Genomic DNA, 21,185 nt, shown 5'->3' on the forward strand with positions numbered 1-21,185 from the left:
ACATTTTGATCAAAGAACCACCATTACATGTTATGTAGAAAACAATTATAATAATATGACTCCTTTAATGCGCCCTATAATCCGGTGCGCATAATATATGAAAAAAGATAAAAAATAGACCATTCATCGGCAGTGCGCCTTATAATCCGGTGCGCCCTGTGGTCCGGAATATACGGTAGTAATCAAAAAAACAAGGGTGAGGAAGCAAGAAGCCAGGAGCAGAAAACAACTGAAAATATTTGCAAACACCGGGTGTCAGAATAATTGTATCTAAGTTATCACAAAACTTTGTGTTGCCATGAGTTCCCGGCGAGAAGACAAAAGCTTTCTTTGATCCTACCAAGAAGAAAGCTTGTAAAACTCCACTGTGTAGGATGGGAAGCAACATGAAGGTGTTCTGTTTCTTTGATATATTGTAATCAACAGAAAGATATTGTTTTGACCCGAGATCTACAAAGCGAAGAGGAAGCAGGACCTGACTCCCCTCCAGGCAGACCTCTTCTTTGAAATGTTTTACAACCTTTTCTTTGAACTGTCTTGTAACCAAAGGCGATGGCTGTTTACGACCCCCGTCCCTTAGAAACAGCTGTTGCCGTGTAATCAGGGAAAGTCCCAATATTAGAGGAGGCGTACAATCTTTCGTCAGATATATTGTAATCAACAGAAAGATATTGTTTTGACCCGAGATCTACAAAGCGAAGAGGAAGCAGGACCTGACTCCCCTCCAGGCAGACCTCTTCTTTGAAATGTTTTACAACCTTTTCTTTGAACTGTCTTGTAACCAAAGGCGATGGCTGTTTACGACCCCCGTCCCTTAGAAACAGCTGTTGCCGTGTAATCAGGGAAAGTCCCAATATTAGAGGAGGCGTACAATCTTTCGTCAGAGCGTGGTGAGACTGTACAAAGAGTACAGTCCAGACGTCTCTCCTCAATTGAGCCAAATTTAATTCTGTCTCTGTTTAATTCCTTGCTTCTTGTCTTGTTTAATAGATGTCATCAGTGTTTGAACCTGACACGACGACAGAACATCAACGAACCACGACAAACTATTGCAGTCCCCCTGCTTAAGAAGGCCTAATGGCCTAATCAGTCTCAGGTGTGACTCCTGGCTCCGCCCCCTCATCAGGCCCAGCAATGTCGACAAACAGAAACAAAGGTGAAAAACAGATCACCGGCCAAGAAGGCAATAACAAACACAAAAACTACAAAACCCAAAAGTCATAAACATAAGAGTATATCTGTATTAATTTCGGAATATCCGGGAATCAATTCCAAATGAAAACAATCCAGTTAGTTGAGTTAAAGGACTTGTTGATTATTCAAGGCTGTGTTTCAAGGAATTCACGCACTTCCATCAGTCCACTTCCTGAGGGTGTGAATTTTGACCATGCAGTGACGTCCCAAAACGTATTTCTGCACTCATATTTTCTTCTTTTGTCAAATTGTGATTTGCAACCACTCCAATTAGTCTCGCCCGTTCCGTCAAGATGGCGATGAATAGGGGTAATTAGGCTCCATTGCTGCACACTCGCCATCATTTGGTGCGTGTTGACGACCACATCCACAAATGTTAATGCACTTAAGCGTGGGAGTGTGCGGATCAAAACAGCCCATGTCTTCAAGCAATTGAGGAGCAAAAATGTAGTGTACTGCTTGTATGCAACCAGTAGAGGCGCTGTTGAGTCAGTATTAGGTAGCTTCCAATCTAATGATGGCCGCAAATTTAGGCTAATTTGGGCTGTCTCATTTCGGAGATTCATAATGCAACAAGATAGCAGCTGACTTAGATCAGTGTTTTTCAACCACTGTGCCGCGGCACACTAGTGTACCGTGAGATACAGTCTGGTGTGCCGTGGGAGATTATCTAATTTCACCTATTTGGGTTAAACATATTTTTTGCAAACCAGTAATTATAGTCTGCCAATTATGTGTTTTATATATATATATATATATATATATATATATATATATATATATATATATATATATATATATATATATATATATATATATATATATATATATATATATATATATATATATATATATATATATATATATATATATATATATATATATATATACTCTTCCATATCAGTAGGTGGCAGCCGGTAGCTAATTGCTTTGTAAATGTCGGAAACAGCGGGAGGCAGTGTGCAGGTAAAAAGGTGTCCAATGCTTAAACCAAAAATAAACGAAAGGTGAGGGCCCCTAAGAAAAGGCATTGAAGCTTAGGGAAGGCTATGCAGAACGAGACTAAAACTCAACTGGCTACAAAGTAAACAAAAACAGAATGCTGGAGGACAGCAAAGACTTACTGTGGAGCAGAGACGGCGTCCACAATGTATATCCGAACATGACATGACAATCACCAATGTCTCCACAAAGAAGGATAAAAACAACTCAAATATTCTTGATGGCTAAAACAAAGTAGATGTGGGACATATCGCTCAAATGAAGACATGAAACTGCTACAGGAAAATACCAAAAAAAGAGAAAAAACAAACAAAATAGGAGCGCAAGACAAGAACTAAAACACTACACACAGAAAAACAGCAAAAAACTCTAAATAAGTCAGGGCGTGATGTGACAGGTGGTGACAGTACACCTACTTTGAGACAAGAGCTATAGTGATGCATGGTTGGTTATGGTTTGAAGTCATATCCAACAATTGTGACAACAAATTTTTACTGTCAACTGAGTTTCGTTTTTTTAATGATTGGTGGTGTGCCTCCGGATTTTTTCAACGGAAAAAATGTGCCTTGGCTCAAAAAAGGTTGAAAAACATTGACTTTGGGCATAAATCAAGTAATGTTATCATCAGAGACCAAAGAATGCAAATATGTGTTCTTCTTATTCATATGTAAGAACCAGTTTAAAACACGTGGTTCGGCTTTTTTAGCTCACATGTATTGTTGCAAGGAGATACAGCAGCAGGGCTTTAAACCGCCGCTCGCCGCTGATGCATGATTCACCGTACACCAAAAAACCCCGACAAGAGCCATTGTAGCAGAGGAGAGAAGAGGAGGCTTTGGATAGATGCGACAAAAAGACGTGGAAAAAACAGCAGAAAGAAGGTCAGTGTTGAGCCACACACATTTTATCCTGCCCTCAGAGTGACCACTACATTAGGTACACCTGTACAATGGCAACAATTCACAACATTTTGATTTTACAAACATAATTTGTATAATAATAAAGAACAATTTCCCTTGTGGATCATTAAAGTTTCTGTAAGTCTAAGTCTAATTCTAATAATGCTCAGTTTTGATTGACACTAACGGAGGTTTATCAAGAGGGTGGCTACACGGGCTCAAAGCTTAAGGTTTCTAAAACGCCCCAATTCTCAATTTGACTTTTGGTGAGGGGGGGAATCCTCTCGGAAGTAACATGCAGTCCGACAGAGAGGCAACAGCTGCATTAAGTAGCCTGCGTGCAACCTGCCTGCACCTCCCCAGAAACAGATGCGTTACATGACCCGTACCCGGAAAGTGGTGATGATTCCAGTTTGTGAGTCTTATTTGAATTGAACAAGTGTTCGACGTTACTTTGCTAAATGTTAGCTTTCTATCAGTAAAGTTACGGCACAGAAAAAGGTGACGGTAGCTAGATAATGTTACGTACCTGGTTGCATGGGAAGTATCCAAACATTATATATTCATTAAAGTCTGTGGAAGTCGCCTCCTAGCAGCTCCACTGTAGACACGGCACAAGAGCCAAGCGTGCAGGTTTAACAAAGTTTTTCAACAAAGTTTTTCAAAATGTTTGTCGGCATGTCGTGACGTTGCCGTCACTCCCAATCCTCTCTTTCGCTCTGCTCCCGGCTGCTTACTGTTAAAGACAACAGATGGTTAGATTAACACGTACCACCTGTGAAATCTAAACATCTGCCAGCTGTGTCTCGCCGTCAGCACATGCCCCGCCCCTGCCCGCTGGCGCTCGTCTTCAGTACCATGGACAGCGGCGGTGACTTTTCCTGCTACAAGCAGCGCCGACTACACTTTCCCTCCACAAAGTCTAATAACCTATAAATGTAATACTTTAAGGTGGTCAGAATTGAAAAGTTGAGATGCCGTATCTTAACGCCTTGCATGTCAGCTGTTGGCGCGATCCCAGCTTGCAGAGAAGGAAGGCGACGCTACCAAAGTTTTAGGTACCAAAAATTGAGGAGGCACAAGTGTGGCTATAGCAGTAGATCACGGGTTAGCAAAAAACAAGGTAAAGCAAGGGTAGGCGAGATAAAATAAGATAAGGTAGGCAGGGTAAACAATACACGATCATTGGACCAATGATATGTTGAAATTAGAGATGTCCGATAATGGCTTTTTTGCCGATATTCCGATATTGTCCAACTCTTAATTACCGATTCCGATATCAACCGATACCGCTATATACAGTCGTGGAATTAACACATTATTATGCCTAATTTTGTTGTGGTGCCCCGCTGGATGCATTAAACAATGTAACAAGGTTTTCCAAAATAAATCATCTCAAGTTATGGAAAAAAATGCCAACAGGGCACTGCCATATTTATTATTGAAGTCACAAAGTGCATTATTTTTTTTAACATGCCTCAAAACAGCAGCTTGAAATTTGGGACATGCTCTCCCTGAGAGAGCATGAGGAGGTTGGGGTGGGCGGGGTTTGGGGGGGGGGAGCGGGGGGTGTATATTGTAGCGTCCCGGAAGAGTTAGTGCTGCAAGGGGTTCTGGGTATTTGTTCTGTTGTGTTTATGTTGTGTTACGGTGCAGATGTTCTCCCAAAATGTGTTTGTCATTCTTGTTTGGTGTGGGTTCACAGTGTGCCGCATATTTGTAACAGTGTTAAAGTTGTTTATACGGTCACCCTCAGTGTGACCTATACGGCTGTTGACCAAGTATGCCTTGCATTCACTTGTGTGTGTGAAAAGCCGTAGATATTATGTGATTGGGCCGGCATGCAAAGGCAGTGCCTTTAAGGTTTATTGGCGCTCCGTGCTTCTCCCTACGTCCGTGCACACAGCGGCGTTTAAAAAGTCATGCATTTTACTTTTTGAAACCGATACCGATAATTTCCGATATTACATTTTAAAGCATTTATCGGCCGATAATATCGGACATCCCTAGTTGAAATGAATTGACGCACGCAGATAAACTCTCCTGATTGGCAATCGGGGACAGGGGAGCCTCTTAATCCCGACCAGGAAGAGGTGAGGTAAACAGGCTTCAGAAGCAGTAGTGAAGTCACCAAAAGCAGGAAGAGGAACCAAATTAAGAGCATTGGGCAGGAAAGAACACCAAACCAGGGGTGTCAAACATACGGATCAGTCCCGCAAACAGGCTTTACCCGGCCCGCGAGATGAGTTTGCCAAGGATACAAATGAGCTGAAATTGTTGAATGATAGAAACTGCTGTTCTAAATGTGTCCACCGGATGTCGCTATAGCAATTCTTTGTATCCCCTGACTTCTCCTTTAAAATAGGAGAATAGAGGCAACACTTCCGTGTTACGTACTTACGCTGCTTATTATTGATTGTACACAAAATGTGGATTGTTACCTTCATGTCTTGATTGTCAAAGATGTTGTTGGTAAAAGGGACACATTTTCTGGGCGCACATGAATATGATGAAATAATATGCATCCCCTTCTAACTGCATGTGGGATTAATGAATTGAGTCCAAATTCTCAGGTTTTGTTGTAGATGCGATACGTATAAACCATGTGATGTTAGTACATCAGTTAAGGAAAAATGAGTAAATTACATTGATAACATCCTGTATTTATTATTATTATTATTATTCATTTCAGTGGGGGCATTTTAAAACTCTGCCAGACTCAATTCCACCTAATTAGCTGATGAACATTATCACATCATTTATTCAGAAAGTATATAAACCGCAACATGTAAATGTAAAAAAAACTTTGTGATTTGTACATTTTCAGAGTGTGCTTGCTCTATTTTCAAACAAAAAAAGACATTCTGAAGTTGTCTTTATTTTCATTTTTAAGTCTGGCGCATTTGGGAGTAGATTAGCCCCTGAGCTAAAATGAGTTTGACACCCCTGCACTAAACACAGGAAAAAATAACAGAATAGTCATTATCCACCATGGCTATCATTTTTTTAAAAAGCATAATTTTTTTTAATAAGAGCTAAAAAATCCACTACTCAACTGGTAGTGGTCTACGGCGCTCACATCAACATTAGCGTTCCTGGAACTTTTCTGACACACCTTAAGTTGTTTACAAACTCGGGAAATACATAGTTTGTTCTATAGTTATTTTGAGAACTGTTTCTAATATCTTAGTTACTTTAAAGAATGGCACCAGAAGGCCATTGATAAGAAACACCTACCTGCACTTGCATTACTCAAGTCACTCCACAAGGAGGCACCCTAACACACTTTTCATACATAATGTTTTTAAGCTTTTTCCTCTTTGCATCATTCAACATATAACATAAAAAATTAGTAGAGCTAGTGAGAATATTGATATACATGTTGTTGTAAATATATTCCAAATAGCTTCATATGAGGATTTCAGTTATATGAACTGATCTAGTTAACGCACATTTTAATACAAATGGGTATTTTGAAAAGTCAGTACTGTATCTTATATTTTGCTTTTTTTGTTATTGCCACATCAGGAGTGTCCAAACTTTTTCCACAGAGTATTGCATATTGAAAAAGTAAAGGATCACATAAAAAAAGACTGAATAAAATAAATGGCTAAATGCATAACATATATAAATAAAATAACTTAATAGTTATTAGTGTCAACATTTAAGCTTTGGTCAATCTTGCTGTTTTTTCATTATATTTCTGCATTGTGTTGCAGGCTAATAAAAATGCTTCTTATTGCTGCACAAAAACACACATTTGTTATAATATCTGAAAAAAACAATCCACACCTATGATCAACAAATTAGGGATTAAATTATTCAGTGATCTTGAAATCATATGGACAATACCTCCTGTATTTACAGTACTTGTGGGCGATACTACAAACTTAAGAGACGTTTTCAAATGTTTCTTAAAAGTGTCAACACAGTCAAGATCACAGAGGGACCGGTGCAAATTGTTCCAGAGTCTGGGAGCTATAGCCTGGAATACCAGGGGCCGTATTTATCAAGCGTCTTAGAGTGCCATTTTACACTTAAGTCCTGAGAATTTTCGAAATTTAGTCCTACTCTCAAACTTAAGAATACAAGCTATTTATCAACTTTCTTAAGTCTAAGAATCACTCCTACTCTCCACGATATTTAAGAGACCTTCAGAGGTGTCCTAAGTGGTTAGGAGTTGCCAACGGGGGATGGCACTGAGGCGAGAGAGACGTGCGCGAGCGTTCAGGGAGCGGAAGAATGTCCTGGCTTTGTTTGATGACGAGCAGCTGATCAAACGGTATCGTTTAGACAGAGCGGGTATTATTTTTGTCACAGATTTAATAAGGGGCGTCATCTCATCAGCAACATCACGCAGCAGAGCTTTCACAGCAGAACTAAAGGTCATCACAATGCTTCGATATCTCGCCACTGGGAAAATGCAACAATGTAACGCTGATGATTTGGGGCCATCACAACCATCAGTAAGCAGAATTGTTATGGAAACAATAATGACCCTTACTGCTCCTCACCTCGTCATGCGTTTCATTGACTTTCCAACTACACCCCGGATAATTCAACAGAAGCAAACTGCATTCAAATTAGTTGCCTAATTAATGAATTGGATAGAAAATGAAACATTTATTTTTGATTCATTGCCAATATTGTTTGTTTGTTTTGTATTATTTTGTAGTTTATTTTTAAAATATACACTCCCATTGTCCACCTAATTATTTCTAAGATATTTCTTTATTCTTAGACAAGGGATTCCCTTCCGTGATTGGTCATTTCTATGGACACAGAAATGACGTCACCTAAAATTCCGTTTACGGCACATAGTAATGTCGTAATTCAGCTCTGAGTGTGACACTTAAGATTTAGGGGCCGTATTTATCAAGCTTCTTAGAATTACTCCTAAGAAGTCTGCTAAGAGTTGACTTAAGAGTAAAGAAATTCTTCGCTGAAAGCTGCACTTAAAAGTTAGTTTTCAAGCGTCTTACTCACACTTTCAGCGAAGTGTAGAACTGAATCTTAAGTGTCACACTCAGAGCTGAATTACGACATTACTATGTGCCGTAAACGGAATTTTAGGTGACGTTATTTCTGTGTCCATAGAAATGACCAATCACGGAAGGGAATCCCTTGTGTAAGAATAAAGAAATATCTTAGAAATATTCGAGTGGACAATGGGAGTGTATATTTTGACAATAAACTACAAAATAATACAAAACAAACAAACAATATTGGCAAAGAATCAAAAATAAATGTTTCCCCAGACCGTAGTCGAAGAGCGCAGGGGAGACACTTCTCCAGGGCCGATGTATGCTCGGGGCAACACCCTTCACTTTACCCGGCAGTGGGTCTCCACAGCGGACGACTTTAGGGTGAATGATGAGTCCGGCGATTAGTTGCAAATCTTGCTTTATTGATTGCTTGCACACAGCCAATCCAACACAAAACAAACTAGTCCCCGCCCGCAGTCACGCTTCCGCTCCCTCTCTTCTCTCGCCCACACACTCACTGACGTCACTCACCTCACATGCTGTCACCTATTAAAGGGTCACACACACATACGCTACTCTCATAACATTTTATTTCCAATTAAACAATTAGGCAACTAATTTGAAACTGGTGTGGGTGGCTCTATATATACTAGCCCACTGCAGCCACATGCAGAAATCAACATGGAATCGAAAATTATTAAATCTGTGACAAAAATAATACCCGCTCTGTCTAAACGATACCGTTTGATCAGCTGCTCGTCATCAAACAAAGCCAGGACATCCTTCCGCTCCCTGAACGTTCGCGCACGTCTCTCTCGCCTCAGTGCCATCCCCTGCTGGCAACTCCTAACCACTTAGGACACCTCTGAAGGTCTCTTAAATATCGTGGAGAGTAGGAGTGATTCTTAGACTTAAGAAAGTTGATAAATAGCTTTTATTCTTAAGTTTGAGAGTAGGACTAAATTTCGCAAATTCTCAGGGCTTAAGTGTAAAATGGCACTCTAAGACGCTTGATAAATACGACCCCAGTTCTACACTTCGCTGAAAGTGTGAGTAAGACGCTTGATAACTAACTTTTAAGTGCAGCTTTCAGCGAATAATTTCTTTACTCATAAGTCAACTCTTAGCAGACTTCTTAGGAGTAATTCTAAGAAGCTTGATAAATACGGCCCCAGATATACCAGTCCCAAGACACATTTTTTTCTCTAAATTTGGCCCCCCGAGTCAAAATAATTGCCCAGGCCTGACCTAACATGTCCCTGAATATTGCATAACTACAAGTTACCTTTAGGACCAGTTTGATATAAAATAAAAACATTTTGGGGGGGTCCTTGGCCTGGAAAACGTTAAAGACCCCCACTTTACTGCATAAAGTGTGTAACCTTTCAGCACAGGATGCTTCAACATCTAAACAATGAGGACTTCCTGGACGAACTCTTACTTACTTACTTTTTTCTGTCTGCTCGAGTGACGGGGGACGGACTTGCACAAGTTGCTCTGCGCAAGGTAGGCATATCAGATCATCCGAGGTGGGAAACACACGGCCAGAAGTTCCTGTTGAAACTGTCTTCTATTGGGCACACAAACATAACATCAGTCATGGCGAGGGAGATTGTCACCAAGCCTCTTGAGTTTGTTTTGATGATAACGATGCACATGGTCGTCACTGGTAAGTCTCTTTTGCATATAATCTCTTATTTTGGTATCAACCCATAATTGTATCATACTAAAAAAAAATCTGTAGAATTGGGATTGCACGGCTGGTTAGTTAAATGCAAGTCCTTTATTACTGTCGACTCTTCTTATGTCTCGAAATGTGCAAGCAACGGTTAGTTTTGGTTATGTTGACGTCCAGGAGCGTAGCACGGCATTCTGGGGCCCCACACACAAATCTATTAAAAAAGCCCCCATGCCACCCTTAACCCAAACGTCGCCGCCTCATACACATACACTTGGCATGATTACATGCACTAAAAAAAAGATTTATTGCATGGATTTGTTGGAAACCCACTTTTTAAAACACAAAAACTTAATTCGGTTTTTGACTTTTTAAAAATGGGATTACTATGTCTAGAACATAGAGAGGTAAACCCCCCAAAATTATTGGGTTTTGTTTTAAAATTCAATGTAAAGTAGCCAGATTATGAATATAGATGATCACATAACCTGTCATTAATCACTTAAATATGATTACAAATCTGTCAAGTCTTCCTTTACTTAAAAATGAGATTGTCTGATACACATAGGCTTATCATTAGTAGATAATACGTCAACATTATTATGATTGGATAAGCGGAAGAAGATGGATGGATGGATGGATATTATAATTGGTGCATCTGCTGGGGGTTAAACTACTACTACTTTTTGTCTCTCTGTCTAAGTTTTTGTCTCTCTGTCTAAGTTTTTGTCTCTCTGTCTAATCCCCCACTTGTCCCCGCAATTTCCCCCTCTGTCTTCCTTTTTTTCTCTTTCTATCCCCTCCTGCTCCGGCCCGGCTGCACCAAATGATAATATAAATACATTTAATAAAGTCAATTACAAATAAGGCAACAAGAGAAGTATCCTAGACTTCTCTTTTGTAAAGTAAATCTGAACAGCCGATATGGGCATCTACATCAACTATATGATTTGCCTGAGAAGCTGGAAAGGACAAAAAAAAAAAAAAACTACAGACGCCTCTGTTTCTAACTTTATTTGAGGGTCTTTAAACGCATCACAATTATGGGAAATGGGAGGCAAAAGTGAAACTTATTTATACATACTGTATTTTTCCCCTATGCTGCCGTATATAGATTTTTATATATCAACCTTTCTTGTATCACCTCATCCTTGTTCCAAAAGCCTGGTGCTGGCTGTGAATGCTTAAAGGTGAACTTTGATGACGTTATAACGTCTGTGTGGAGAGAAGTGTTCGAAATTAGGTTTGCTAACATTATTAATTTGAGCCAAGCAACCTTATTATTAAACTTTCACAGCTAAATTATTTTTTTTAATGACCATTTATGATGTCTTTTTTCATTATTATTACTTAGATATTTGAAATTACATTTTACAAAAGCCCAAGGGCCTCCCTTTGCTTGGGGCCCCGGTACAACATCCTTAATTAGATGCCATTGTCAACGTCAGTCAGCCAGTCTTTTATTGTACATTTATTTTGTCCACGCACAGGCCCCGGCCAAGCAGAGGTCACAGGGATCCTTGGCCAAAACGTCACGCTCCAGTTCAGGTTTAATCAAACCATCATCTCCAAGAGGAGCCATTTTGCGGTTTACACGACAGGCCCCAAGAAGATGGCTGAGTGGTTGCCCCAGAAAGGTTGCTCGACATGTCTTGGTCTTTACTTGGACAATTCTTCTGCACATTACCAAATTACAAACCTCACACACGGTCACTCCGGGACCTACTGGGCCACCCTGTTCACGAAAAGTGGACCGGCCAGACAGAGTTCTTCAGTACACCTGCTTGTTTTGGAGGAAAACAGCCATGATACAACTTGTATTGTCTTTTCTTCAGTAACGTGCAGTTTCATGGCTGGTGAGGCACTTTAACCCTTGGGGTTATATATATTTTTTTACTTTCAATGCTTAAATCTTTAGATCAACTTCAGATCTATTCGTTGATATACAGTTTTCTATGATGTTTCATGTTGTATGGCCTTTTTGTCAAAGAAAACCTTTTTTTTTTTTGCTATGGCAAAAACACACTATGCAATTCCACTCCCTCCTCCCCCAAAACCCTCAAAAGTCCAATATTCAGTGTGAAATAATTGAAGCCTTAAATAAGTCGTTAATTCACAACAAAATAGATTTTTATTCATAATAATGGTTTGAGCATTGACCGTTTTAAATTAAAAAAAAACTACATTAGAAGACCCATCGACCCGTGAGGGTACCACTCATAAAAGTGTTAAAAGTATGTCATACATTAATATATATTTTTTTACTTTTGATGCTTAAATCTGTAAATCAACTTTAGATCTATCCATTGATAATAAGTTTGTGTATGTTTTATACACTTTTTGTCAAAGAAAACCCTTTTTTTGTATGGCATAAACAAAAACTATGCAACATTTTCCCTCCAAAACTCAGAAGTCAAATATTTGATGTGAAGTAAGTAAGTTGAAATGTTTGTGGTCTAATAAGCAAAGGCTCTTTAACTCACCAAAAGGTCAAATATTTTTTGCTTAAACTTTCAGAGTTTGTGTAACTGTTCGATTCCGACTTTATTCCTCTATTTAATGACAAATTACCAAAAATAGCACAAGGACAACGACTGCATTGTTTGAATGGCGATCTGCTTACAATTTCAATGAGGTCTGCCACATCATTTTATGTGGACCACAACTTCATTTTATGTGGCCCGCCATATCATTCAATGTGGTCTGCCACATCATTTTATGTGGACCGTTACGTCATTTAAAGTGGCTTGCCATGTCATTCAATGTGGTCTGTCACATTATTTAATGTGGTCCACAACTTCATTTAATGTGGTCTGCCACATCATTTTATGTGGACCGTTACGTCATTTAAAGTGGCTTGCCATGTCATTCAATGTGGTCTGCCACATCATTTTATGTAGTCCACAACTTCATTTTATGTTGCCCGCAACATAATTTAACGTGGTCTGCCACATCATTTTATGTGGTCCACAACTTCATATATATATAAATATATATCCCATCCATCCATTTTCTACCCCTTGTTCCCTTCATATATATATATATATATATACACACCGGGACTTTGTGAAATGAGATATTTACATAGAAAGATCTTGTAAATGTTTATTTACATACCTTAACTGTTTCCAGTAAAACAACTGATTAAACAAAACAGAAAAGTCATTGATGTCTTTATTCATCCTTTACGAGATGAATAAAATGTTCTCCTTTTTTAATAAGGTTGAAGATGTTTATTAGGATTCTTCTTCCTTGTACTTTGTAAGCACAGTCAACAAACCGTTTCTTAAAGTGGACCATTTTATTACATTGTTTGATTTCTTTGCTTAATTAATTCCGTAATTTAGCCGTTAGCGAAGAAAATTCCATAGATCAGCTGCACCTTTGTATAAACCGCTGGGGGCAAAGCTTGGGGAAAAAGTAGCGGCTTATAGTCCAGAAAACAGGGTACTAATTATATTGAATAAAAATTGCTTGTCAGGCCGAGGAATTTGTTTGGCATGCAGGCTTGTCAGTCACTGTTGTCTTGTAAACAAGAAAAGGCAGGGAGCTACATAAAAGCAGTCCCAGAGAAGCAACTAACAATTTTCAGTCATGTTGTTGTTATGATAAAATATACAAATAATTATAGCTAACATTAGCAATCCAAACTGCTGTCATTAGCTCACAACACACAAAGCTAAGTTAGGCATCCACGTAAAGATTGCAAACTCCCTTTTTAAGATGATCTTAATAGATCAATAAATACAATTAATAATAATAAATAATTATCATTTATATTATTTTTGCAGTCTAAAGAAAATCAGTGGTAAAAATGAGAGCATTCTACACCTTTCTTTTTAAAATGACTTAAGTTGTATAGTTTTGTCGCTGCCTACAAAATCAACACAGTTTATAAATGAATTATTCTGGTCGTCCCTCACCACTCGCTGCTTTAAATATTGCAGCTACACCACATTGTGTATTTTTGGTAATATACAAATATATTTTTAAAAGCATATTTTAAATTTTTTTGGTCCTAATTTAGGCATTTTCAAGCATTAAAATTACTAAATAGACAAAAAATATCAATACCACAGTAGTAACCACTGGTTAGAGTGTCCGCCCTGAGATCAATCAATCAATCAACGTTTACGGCGTGGCGAAGTTGGGAGAGTGGCCGTGCCAGCAATCTGAGGGTTACTGGTTCAATCCCCACCTTCTACCATCCTAGTCACGTCCGTTGTGTCCTTGAGCAAGACACTTCGCCGTTGCTCCTGATGGGCCTGGTTAGCGCCGTGCATGGCAGCTCCCGCCATCAGTGTGTGAAATGGTGAATGTGGAAATAGTGTCAAAGCGCTTTGAGTTCCTTAAAAAAGGTAGAAAAGCGCTATACAAGTACGACCCATTTGTCATTTACCATTTACTTATATAGCCCTAAATCATGAGTGTCTCAAAGGGCTGCACAAGCCACAACGACATCCTCGGCTCAGATCCCACATCAGGGCAAGAAAAAACTCAACCCAATGGGATGACAATGAGAAACCTTGGAGGGGACCGCAGATGTGGGAAGCAGTTACCTACCGATCTGCCCCCCGTCGCCAGGGTGCAGATTGGTAGGTTGTGAGATCAAACCCCGGCCGAGTCATACCAAAGATTATAAAAATGGGACCCATTACCTCCCTGCTTGGCACTCAGCATCAAAGGTTGGAATTGGGGGTTAATTCACCAAAAATGACTCCCGGGCGGGTCCACCGCTGCTGCTCACTGCTCCCCTCACCTCCCAGGAGGTGATCAAGGGTGATGGGTCAAATGCAGAGAATAATTTCGCCACACTTAGTGTGTGTGTGACAATCATTGGTACTTTAACTTTTAACTTTATTGGCCACTAGAGAAAACTACACCATTCAGAGCGCGCTGTTCAGTATCCTAGCCACTGATTGGCTCAGCATCAGGCAGCATATTGGATTAAAAGAGTGTAAAGGTGACTAAAGGGTATTGTTTTATGGTTAGAGGGCTCTCGTAATGTTGAAAAACATACTTGGAAGGTTGTGAACAAGTTTTTATGCTCTAGCTATGAAAATATTTAATTTCTACTTCGCGGAAATTAATTTATCAAGGTCATGTCCGGAACCAATTACCAGCAACACTCTCCTCTCCCACAGTTTCTCGCGTAGAAGGAAACAGAAGGATAACCAAACACACGCCTGGAACAAGTCATCTTCCCTTTTCTGGTCCAGTCATTGCCATCCTTGTGGTTTCACTTGTCGTCTTGTTGGCAGCGGTGCTCCCATTTTTATTCTGGTGTTGTGTCCGAACCCGAGGTACAGTATGGACTTTCCTTCTCACATTTTCTTGTTGTCCGTAAAATAATCGACAAGTATTCAAGCAATCACGTTAACACAGGAAAGCGCTGGTCAACAACTATCTTGACACATACAGTACGAAGATAATTAAATACGTACGATCAGGTGCCCAATACGATTTCAATTTAGGGAGCCATAAAGTCTACTATATAATATCTGCTTTAACCCAAGACCTTCATAGACACTTCTGACATTTCTAAGGACGGGTACCGAATTTGGTACTTTTTTTGTAGGTACCGATCGATCAGTACAGCTTTGTATCGATTCACATGAAATCAAACAGTGCCACATTTGAATACTTTTGTTGCCCGTGACGTCGCGTTCGGTTGCAGACTATAGACCGGCTCAAACACTTAGCGGGGAAATAAACACTCAAGCAGCAGCCGGAACGGAATCAGCCACAGTGCATCTAGGTCAGTGGTTCTTAACCTTGTTGGAGGTACTGAACCCCACCAGTTTCATATGCGCATTCACCGAACCCTTCTTTAGTAAAAAATAAAATGTTTTTTTTTCAAGACAAAGTTATATGTTTTTGGTAACACTTTAGTATGGGGAACATATTCTAAGTAACAAAGACTTAATTTAGAGTTATTTGGTTAGGGTTAGGGTTAGAGGGTTAGAGGGTTAGGGCCAGGGTTAGAGGGTTAAGGTTATAATAAGGTCATGCCGAATAAGGCATTAATAAGTACTTAATAATGACTAGTCAAGAGCCTATATGTTACTAATTTGCATGTTAATAAGCGACTAATTAATGGTGAATATGTTCCCCATACTAAAGTGTTACCATGTTTTTTTTACTGGTGCACAAAATGAACCGTGCATGAACATCACCTTGTTCAAACAACAAAACCAACACAGTGCATAAACTCACAACAAATTACACACCTGCAAATCAGTGTGACATCTGCTGTTGCCGTATCCGTAATACGCCGATAGGGAGAAGTTTTTATTTACACGATGAGTCGGGTGTGTCTTGACCTCCGCCGAACCCCTGAGCCCGACTCACCGAACCCCTACGGTTCAATCGAACCCAGGTTAAGAACCACTGATCTAGGTAATGTTACAATTTTTCAGGGCAACAAAGAAAGTATGCCTGATAGAAAACTCTCGAACGTAAAGTAAAGTAATTGTTGTAGCTCGATTTTACATTGAATATGATTTTAACCTCTTAAGGCCCGAGCTGTTTGTTTACATGCTTTTTTTTATTTCTCTTTGCTATTTGGGCTTATTGGACCCTAATTAGAATAAAAACTAAGAATCATCTTTTGATATGATGTACTTAGTCCATAAGTAACAAACGTGTACTTCATGTTTAGTGACATGCTAATTCTTATTTTTACACTTTTTTTGCCCCAAATTCCATTGTATGTTATACTCTTCTGACACCACCAGATAGCAGTATAAGTGTCCACATAAGAGCCATAAGACCCCAATTTAGTAGTGTACACAATTTTGGAAAAAAGAGCTAAAAGGTACTGTCCACGCATGTGGCCAACTAAGCCTTTAGAGGTTAAGTGGCAATTTTAACTTCCAAACATGGTAATTAAATCTACAACTAAGATCCCTGTTACAATCAAACGGCTGGTCTGCAATAAGTACAATACTTACGGTGTAAACAATTCGTAGGGCCAACAAAAGACACGATCTCGGTACCGTATCGTTTGTGAAAGGTAGCCATCCGCAGTCCGAGTAACAACACAAACTTCAAACTTACTAGATTAATTATTCTAATAATGTAATTTCCCCGCACATCTGCACATGGAATTAGGACAACACCTCCTGATATCAAGTGGTAACTCATGTACACAGCCTCACAAATCTTTGATGGTTGGTTTATTGTAAGAGAATTAAAACAAAATCCTATCTGTTTATCAGCTGGAGATGAAATGATTACACTGCTCAACAAAAAGTTGTGGATATTGGGCTGTGAACTTTAAGATTCCGCACTGTAGGCTTCAAAGATGCTCTGTGACCTGACAAAACAGACACATTGTAATGCTACTCGCTAAATGCCAACAGGAAACCCACATGTCCTTGGTTGGCCTGTAAAAGGTTAGGTCTACTGTACCGGCTTCTGTTTGGTACGCTTGTGTGACACAAATCAATCATTTCGATGATCAATAGAAAACCAGGACTAAAATCAAACAATGAGAAGGACATCAAACTGATATTGTCATGTGTTACTGTAGGGACCAAAGTTGGAGCATTCTTTCGCACAGACGTCAACGCGGACGGAAACTCACAACCCTCAACACAGGTGAGACGCACTAGTCAAAGTAAACATCGGAAACAAACGCCACATTTTCACTCTCGATTTCTTGCCAGGCGCCGCCAACCGCGCCGGAACCCACGTTTGTGTACAGTGTCCTGGACTTTCCAAAAAGACTGCCGACACCTTTGAAGGACAAGCCCACAGAATATTGTAGTGTTGTCGTGTATCCCCCCTCCATTCCAACTAAAAAGGAATTGTGTAATTACAATTAAATGTAAAAGCACAATGTTGGTGAAGTAAAGCTGAAAGTTTTTGGACATTTCTTGCAAATAAGTTAAAGGGGCTCACAGTAAGGTTTTACAAAGCAGAAAATGTAATAATAAGCTTATGTTACCATTAGTGGTTTAACAGAACACGTTTGTTTGACAATTGTCTAAATACTTTTCAGAATGACTAAGTTTATGTAATAACTTTTTTTACCGGCCCGAATAAAATGAAGTTGTATAATCGCTCGCCGTACAGCAATAGATGATATCTGTCTATTACCTGACCGCTTCTATGTTAGCTACCTCTCTTTGTTTATAATGTATATTTTCTGTTGGATATACGCTCTATTTTATGCTGCCCTTTTTTTTTTTGCTGCAGCTGTTACAAATACTGTAATATTGTACATGGTGATTGGGATTTGTTATGTATTGCATATATTATACAAAAATAGAATATAATAAAATAATATAATATATCAGTATATACAAACCCCGTTTCCATATGAGTAGGGAAATTGTGTTAGATGTAAATATAAACGGAATACAATGATTTGCAAATCATTTTCAACCCATATTCAGTTGAATATGCTACAAAGACAACATATTTGATGTTCAAACTGATAAACATATTTTTTTTGCAAATAATCATTAACTTTAGAATTTGATGCCAGCAACACGTGACAAAGAAGTTGGGAAAGGTGGCAATAAATACTGATAAAGTTGAGGAATGCTCATCAAACACTTATTTGGAACATCCCACAGGTGAACAGGCAAATTGGGAACAGGTGGGTGCCATGATTGGGTATAAAAGTAGATTCCATGAAATGCTCAGTCATTCACAAACAAGGATGGGGCGAGGGTCACCACTTTGTCAACAAGTGCGTGAGCAAATTGTTGAACATCCATCCATCCATCCATCTTCTTCCGCTTATCCGAGGTCGGGTCGCGGTGGCAGCAGCCTAAGCAGGGAAACCCAGACTTCCCTCTCCCCAGCCACTTCGTCCAGCTCTTCCCGGGGGATCCCGAGGCGTTCCCAGGCCAGCCAGGAGACATAGTCTTCCCAACGTGTCCTGGTTCTTCCCCGTGGCCTCCTACCGGTCAGACGTGCCCTAAATACCTCCCTAGGGAGGCGTTCGGGTGGTATCCTGACCAGATGCCCGAACCACCTCATCTGGCTCCTCTCGATGTGGAGGAGCAGCGGCTTTACTTTGAGCTCCTCCCGGATGGCAGAGCTTCTCACCCTATCTCTAAGGGAGAGCCACGCCACCCGGCGGAGGAAACTCATTTCGGCCGCTTGTACCCGTGATCTTGTCCTTTCGGTCATAACCCAAAGCTCATGACCATAGGTGAGGATGGGAACGTAGATTGACCGGTAAATTGAGAGCTTTGCCTTCCGGCTCAGCTCCTTCTTCACCACAACGGATCGATACAGCGTCCGCATTACTGAAGACGCCGCACCGATCCGCCTGTCGATCTCACAATCCACTCTTCCCTCACTCGTGAACAAGACTCCGGGGTATTTGAACTCCTCCACTTGGGGCAGGGTCTCCTCCGCAACCCGGAGATGGCACTCCACCCTTTTCCGGGCGAGAACCATGGACTCGGACTTGGAGGTGCTGATTCTCATCCCAGTCGCTTCACACTCAGCTGCGAACCGATCCAGATTCCCGATTGTTGAACAGTTTAAGAAAAACCTTTCTCAACCAGCTATTGCAAGGAATTTAGGGATTTCACCATCTACGGTCCGTAATATCATCAAAGGGTTCAGAGAATCTGGAGAAATCACTGCACGTAAGCAGCTAAGCCTGTGACCTTCGATCCCTCAGGCTGTACTGCATCAGCAAGCGACATCAGTGTATAAAGGATATCTCCACATGGGCTCAGGAACACTTCCGAAACCCACTGTCAGTAACTACAGTTGGTCGCTACATCTGTAAGTGCAAGTTAAAACTCTCCTGTGCAAAGCGAAAACTGTTTATCAACAACACCCAGAAACGCCGTCGGCTTCGCTGGGCCTGAGCTCATCTAAGATGGACTGATACAAAGTGGAAAAGTGTTCTGTGGTCTGATGAGTCCACATTTCAAATTGTTTTTGGAAACTGTGGACGTCGTGTCCTCCGGACCAAAGAGGAAAAGAACCATCCGGATTGTTATAGGCGCAAAGTTGAAAAGCCAGCATCTGTGATGGTATGGGGGTGTATTAGTGCCCAAGACATGGGTAACTTACACATCTGTGAAGGCGCCATTAATGCTGAAAGGTACATACAGGTTTTGGAGCAACATATGTTGCCATCCAAGCAACGTTACCATGGACGCCCCTGCTTATTTCAGCAAGACAATGCCAAGCCACATGTTACATCAACGTGGCTTCATAGTAAAAGAGTACGGGTACTAGACTGGCCTGCCTGTAGTCCAGACCTGTCTCCCATTGAAAATGTGTGGCGCATTATGAAGCCGAAAATACCACAACGGAGACCCCCGGACTGTTGAACAACTTAAGCTGTACATCAAGCAAGAATGGGAAAGAATTCCACCTGAGAAGCTTCAAAAATGTGTCTCCTCAGTTCCCAAACGTTTACTGAGTGTTGCTAAAAGGAAAGGCCATGTAACACAGTGGTGAACATGCCCTTTCCCAACTACTTTGGCACGTGTTGCAGCCATGAAATTCTAAGTTAATTATTATTTACAACAAAAAAAAAAAGTTTATGAGTTTGAACATTAAATATCTTGTCTTTGTAGTGCATTCCATTGAATATGGGTTGAAAAGGATTTGCAAATCATTGTATTCCGTTTATATTTACATCTAACACAATTTCCCAACTCATATGGAAACGGGGTTTGTTTTATATACTGTATATATAATGTGTAAATATTACATATGCGTTATATTTTATATTGCTACTATGGTACATTTTTAGTCTACTTAATACCTGCATTATCCTTTCCATGCTTACACTTTCCATCCTTTGAAACTGAGCTACTGTGTGTGGATCAATAACATTTGTCTAAGTCTAAGTCTAATTTGCGATGTGGTGAAGCCATTGGCGTTGTTAGGCCTATTTTAGGGGGGCCCAAGCCCCCCTAAAATGTTCTTGAGCCCCCCTGAATAATTTGGTGTTAAAAAATTTTTTTTTTTAAATAACTTTTTTTTTTTTTTACAAATACATGCCGACATATTCATTATAAAGTGGCCCGAATATGAGTTTAAATAAATAATCATATAACCTGTCATTATTCACTCAGTTTCCCCTCACTTCATAATGTAAGGTGGAAAGCCCCTTTAGTGTGTCGGTATCCAATCTATTCCACTTGTTCATATAGAAAATACCCACATCACTCAAAATCCAGTCCGCTTTTTCTATGCGAAACCTTGCTTGCGGTCCTGCAGGTGTACGAAGCAAATTAGCACACAGCACTGCAGAACAAGAACCTTGTGTCTGCAATTGTAAATAATTTAGTTTTTAAGTTTTGTGTTTCTTGTAGAATCTATATAAAGTAATATACATTAGCCTATTGTTAAAATAATGAAAAAAACATCATTAAATATATTTGTTTTATTGTATTGTTACATTAATAGCGGTTGTATTATTATAGGATGGCTTGT

General features: G+C 39.9%; 1 protein-coding gene across 1 annotated transcript; it reads left to right on the forward strand.

Annotated features, from left to right (window-relative positions):
- The first annotated feature begins 1,022 nt into the window (after window positions 1–1,022).
- Window positions 1,023–17,694, forward strand: LOC133634871 (uncharacterized). The gene is made up of 5 exons (XM_062027521.1): window positions 1,023–1,156; window positions 11,249–11,614; window positions 14,903–15,061; window positions 17,293–17,360; window positions 17,429–17,694. Exons 1-5 carry the CDS (start codon window positions 1,135–1,137, stop codon window positions 17,585–17,587), a joined length of 774 nt encoding a protein of 257 aa, XP_061883505.1. The 5' UTR covers window positions 1,023–1,134; the 3' UTR covers window positions 17,588–17,694.
- The last annotated feature ends 3,491 nt before the right edge of the window (window positions 17,695–21,185 follow it).

Source organism: Entelurus aequoreus, linkage group LG19 (genome assembly GCF_033978785.1).
Source record: "Entelurus aequoreus isolate RoL-2023_Sb linkage group LG19, RoL_Eaeq_v1.1, whole genome shotgun sequence".
Lineage (NCBI taxonomy): Eukaryota > Metazoa > Chordata > Actinopteri > Syngnathiformes > Syngnathidae > Entelurus > Entelurus aequoreus.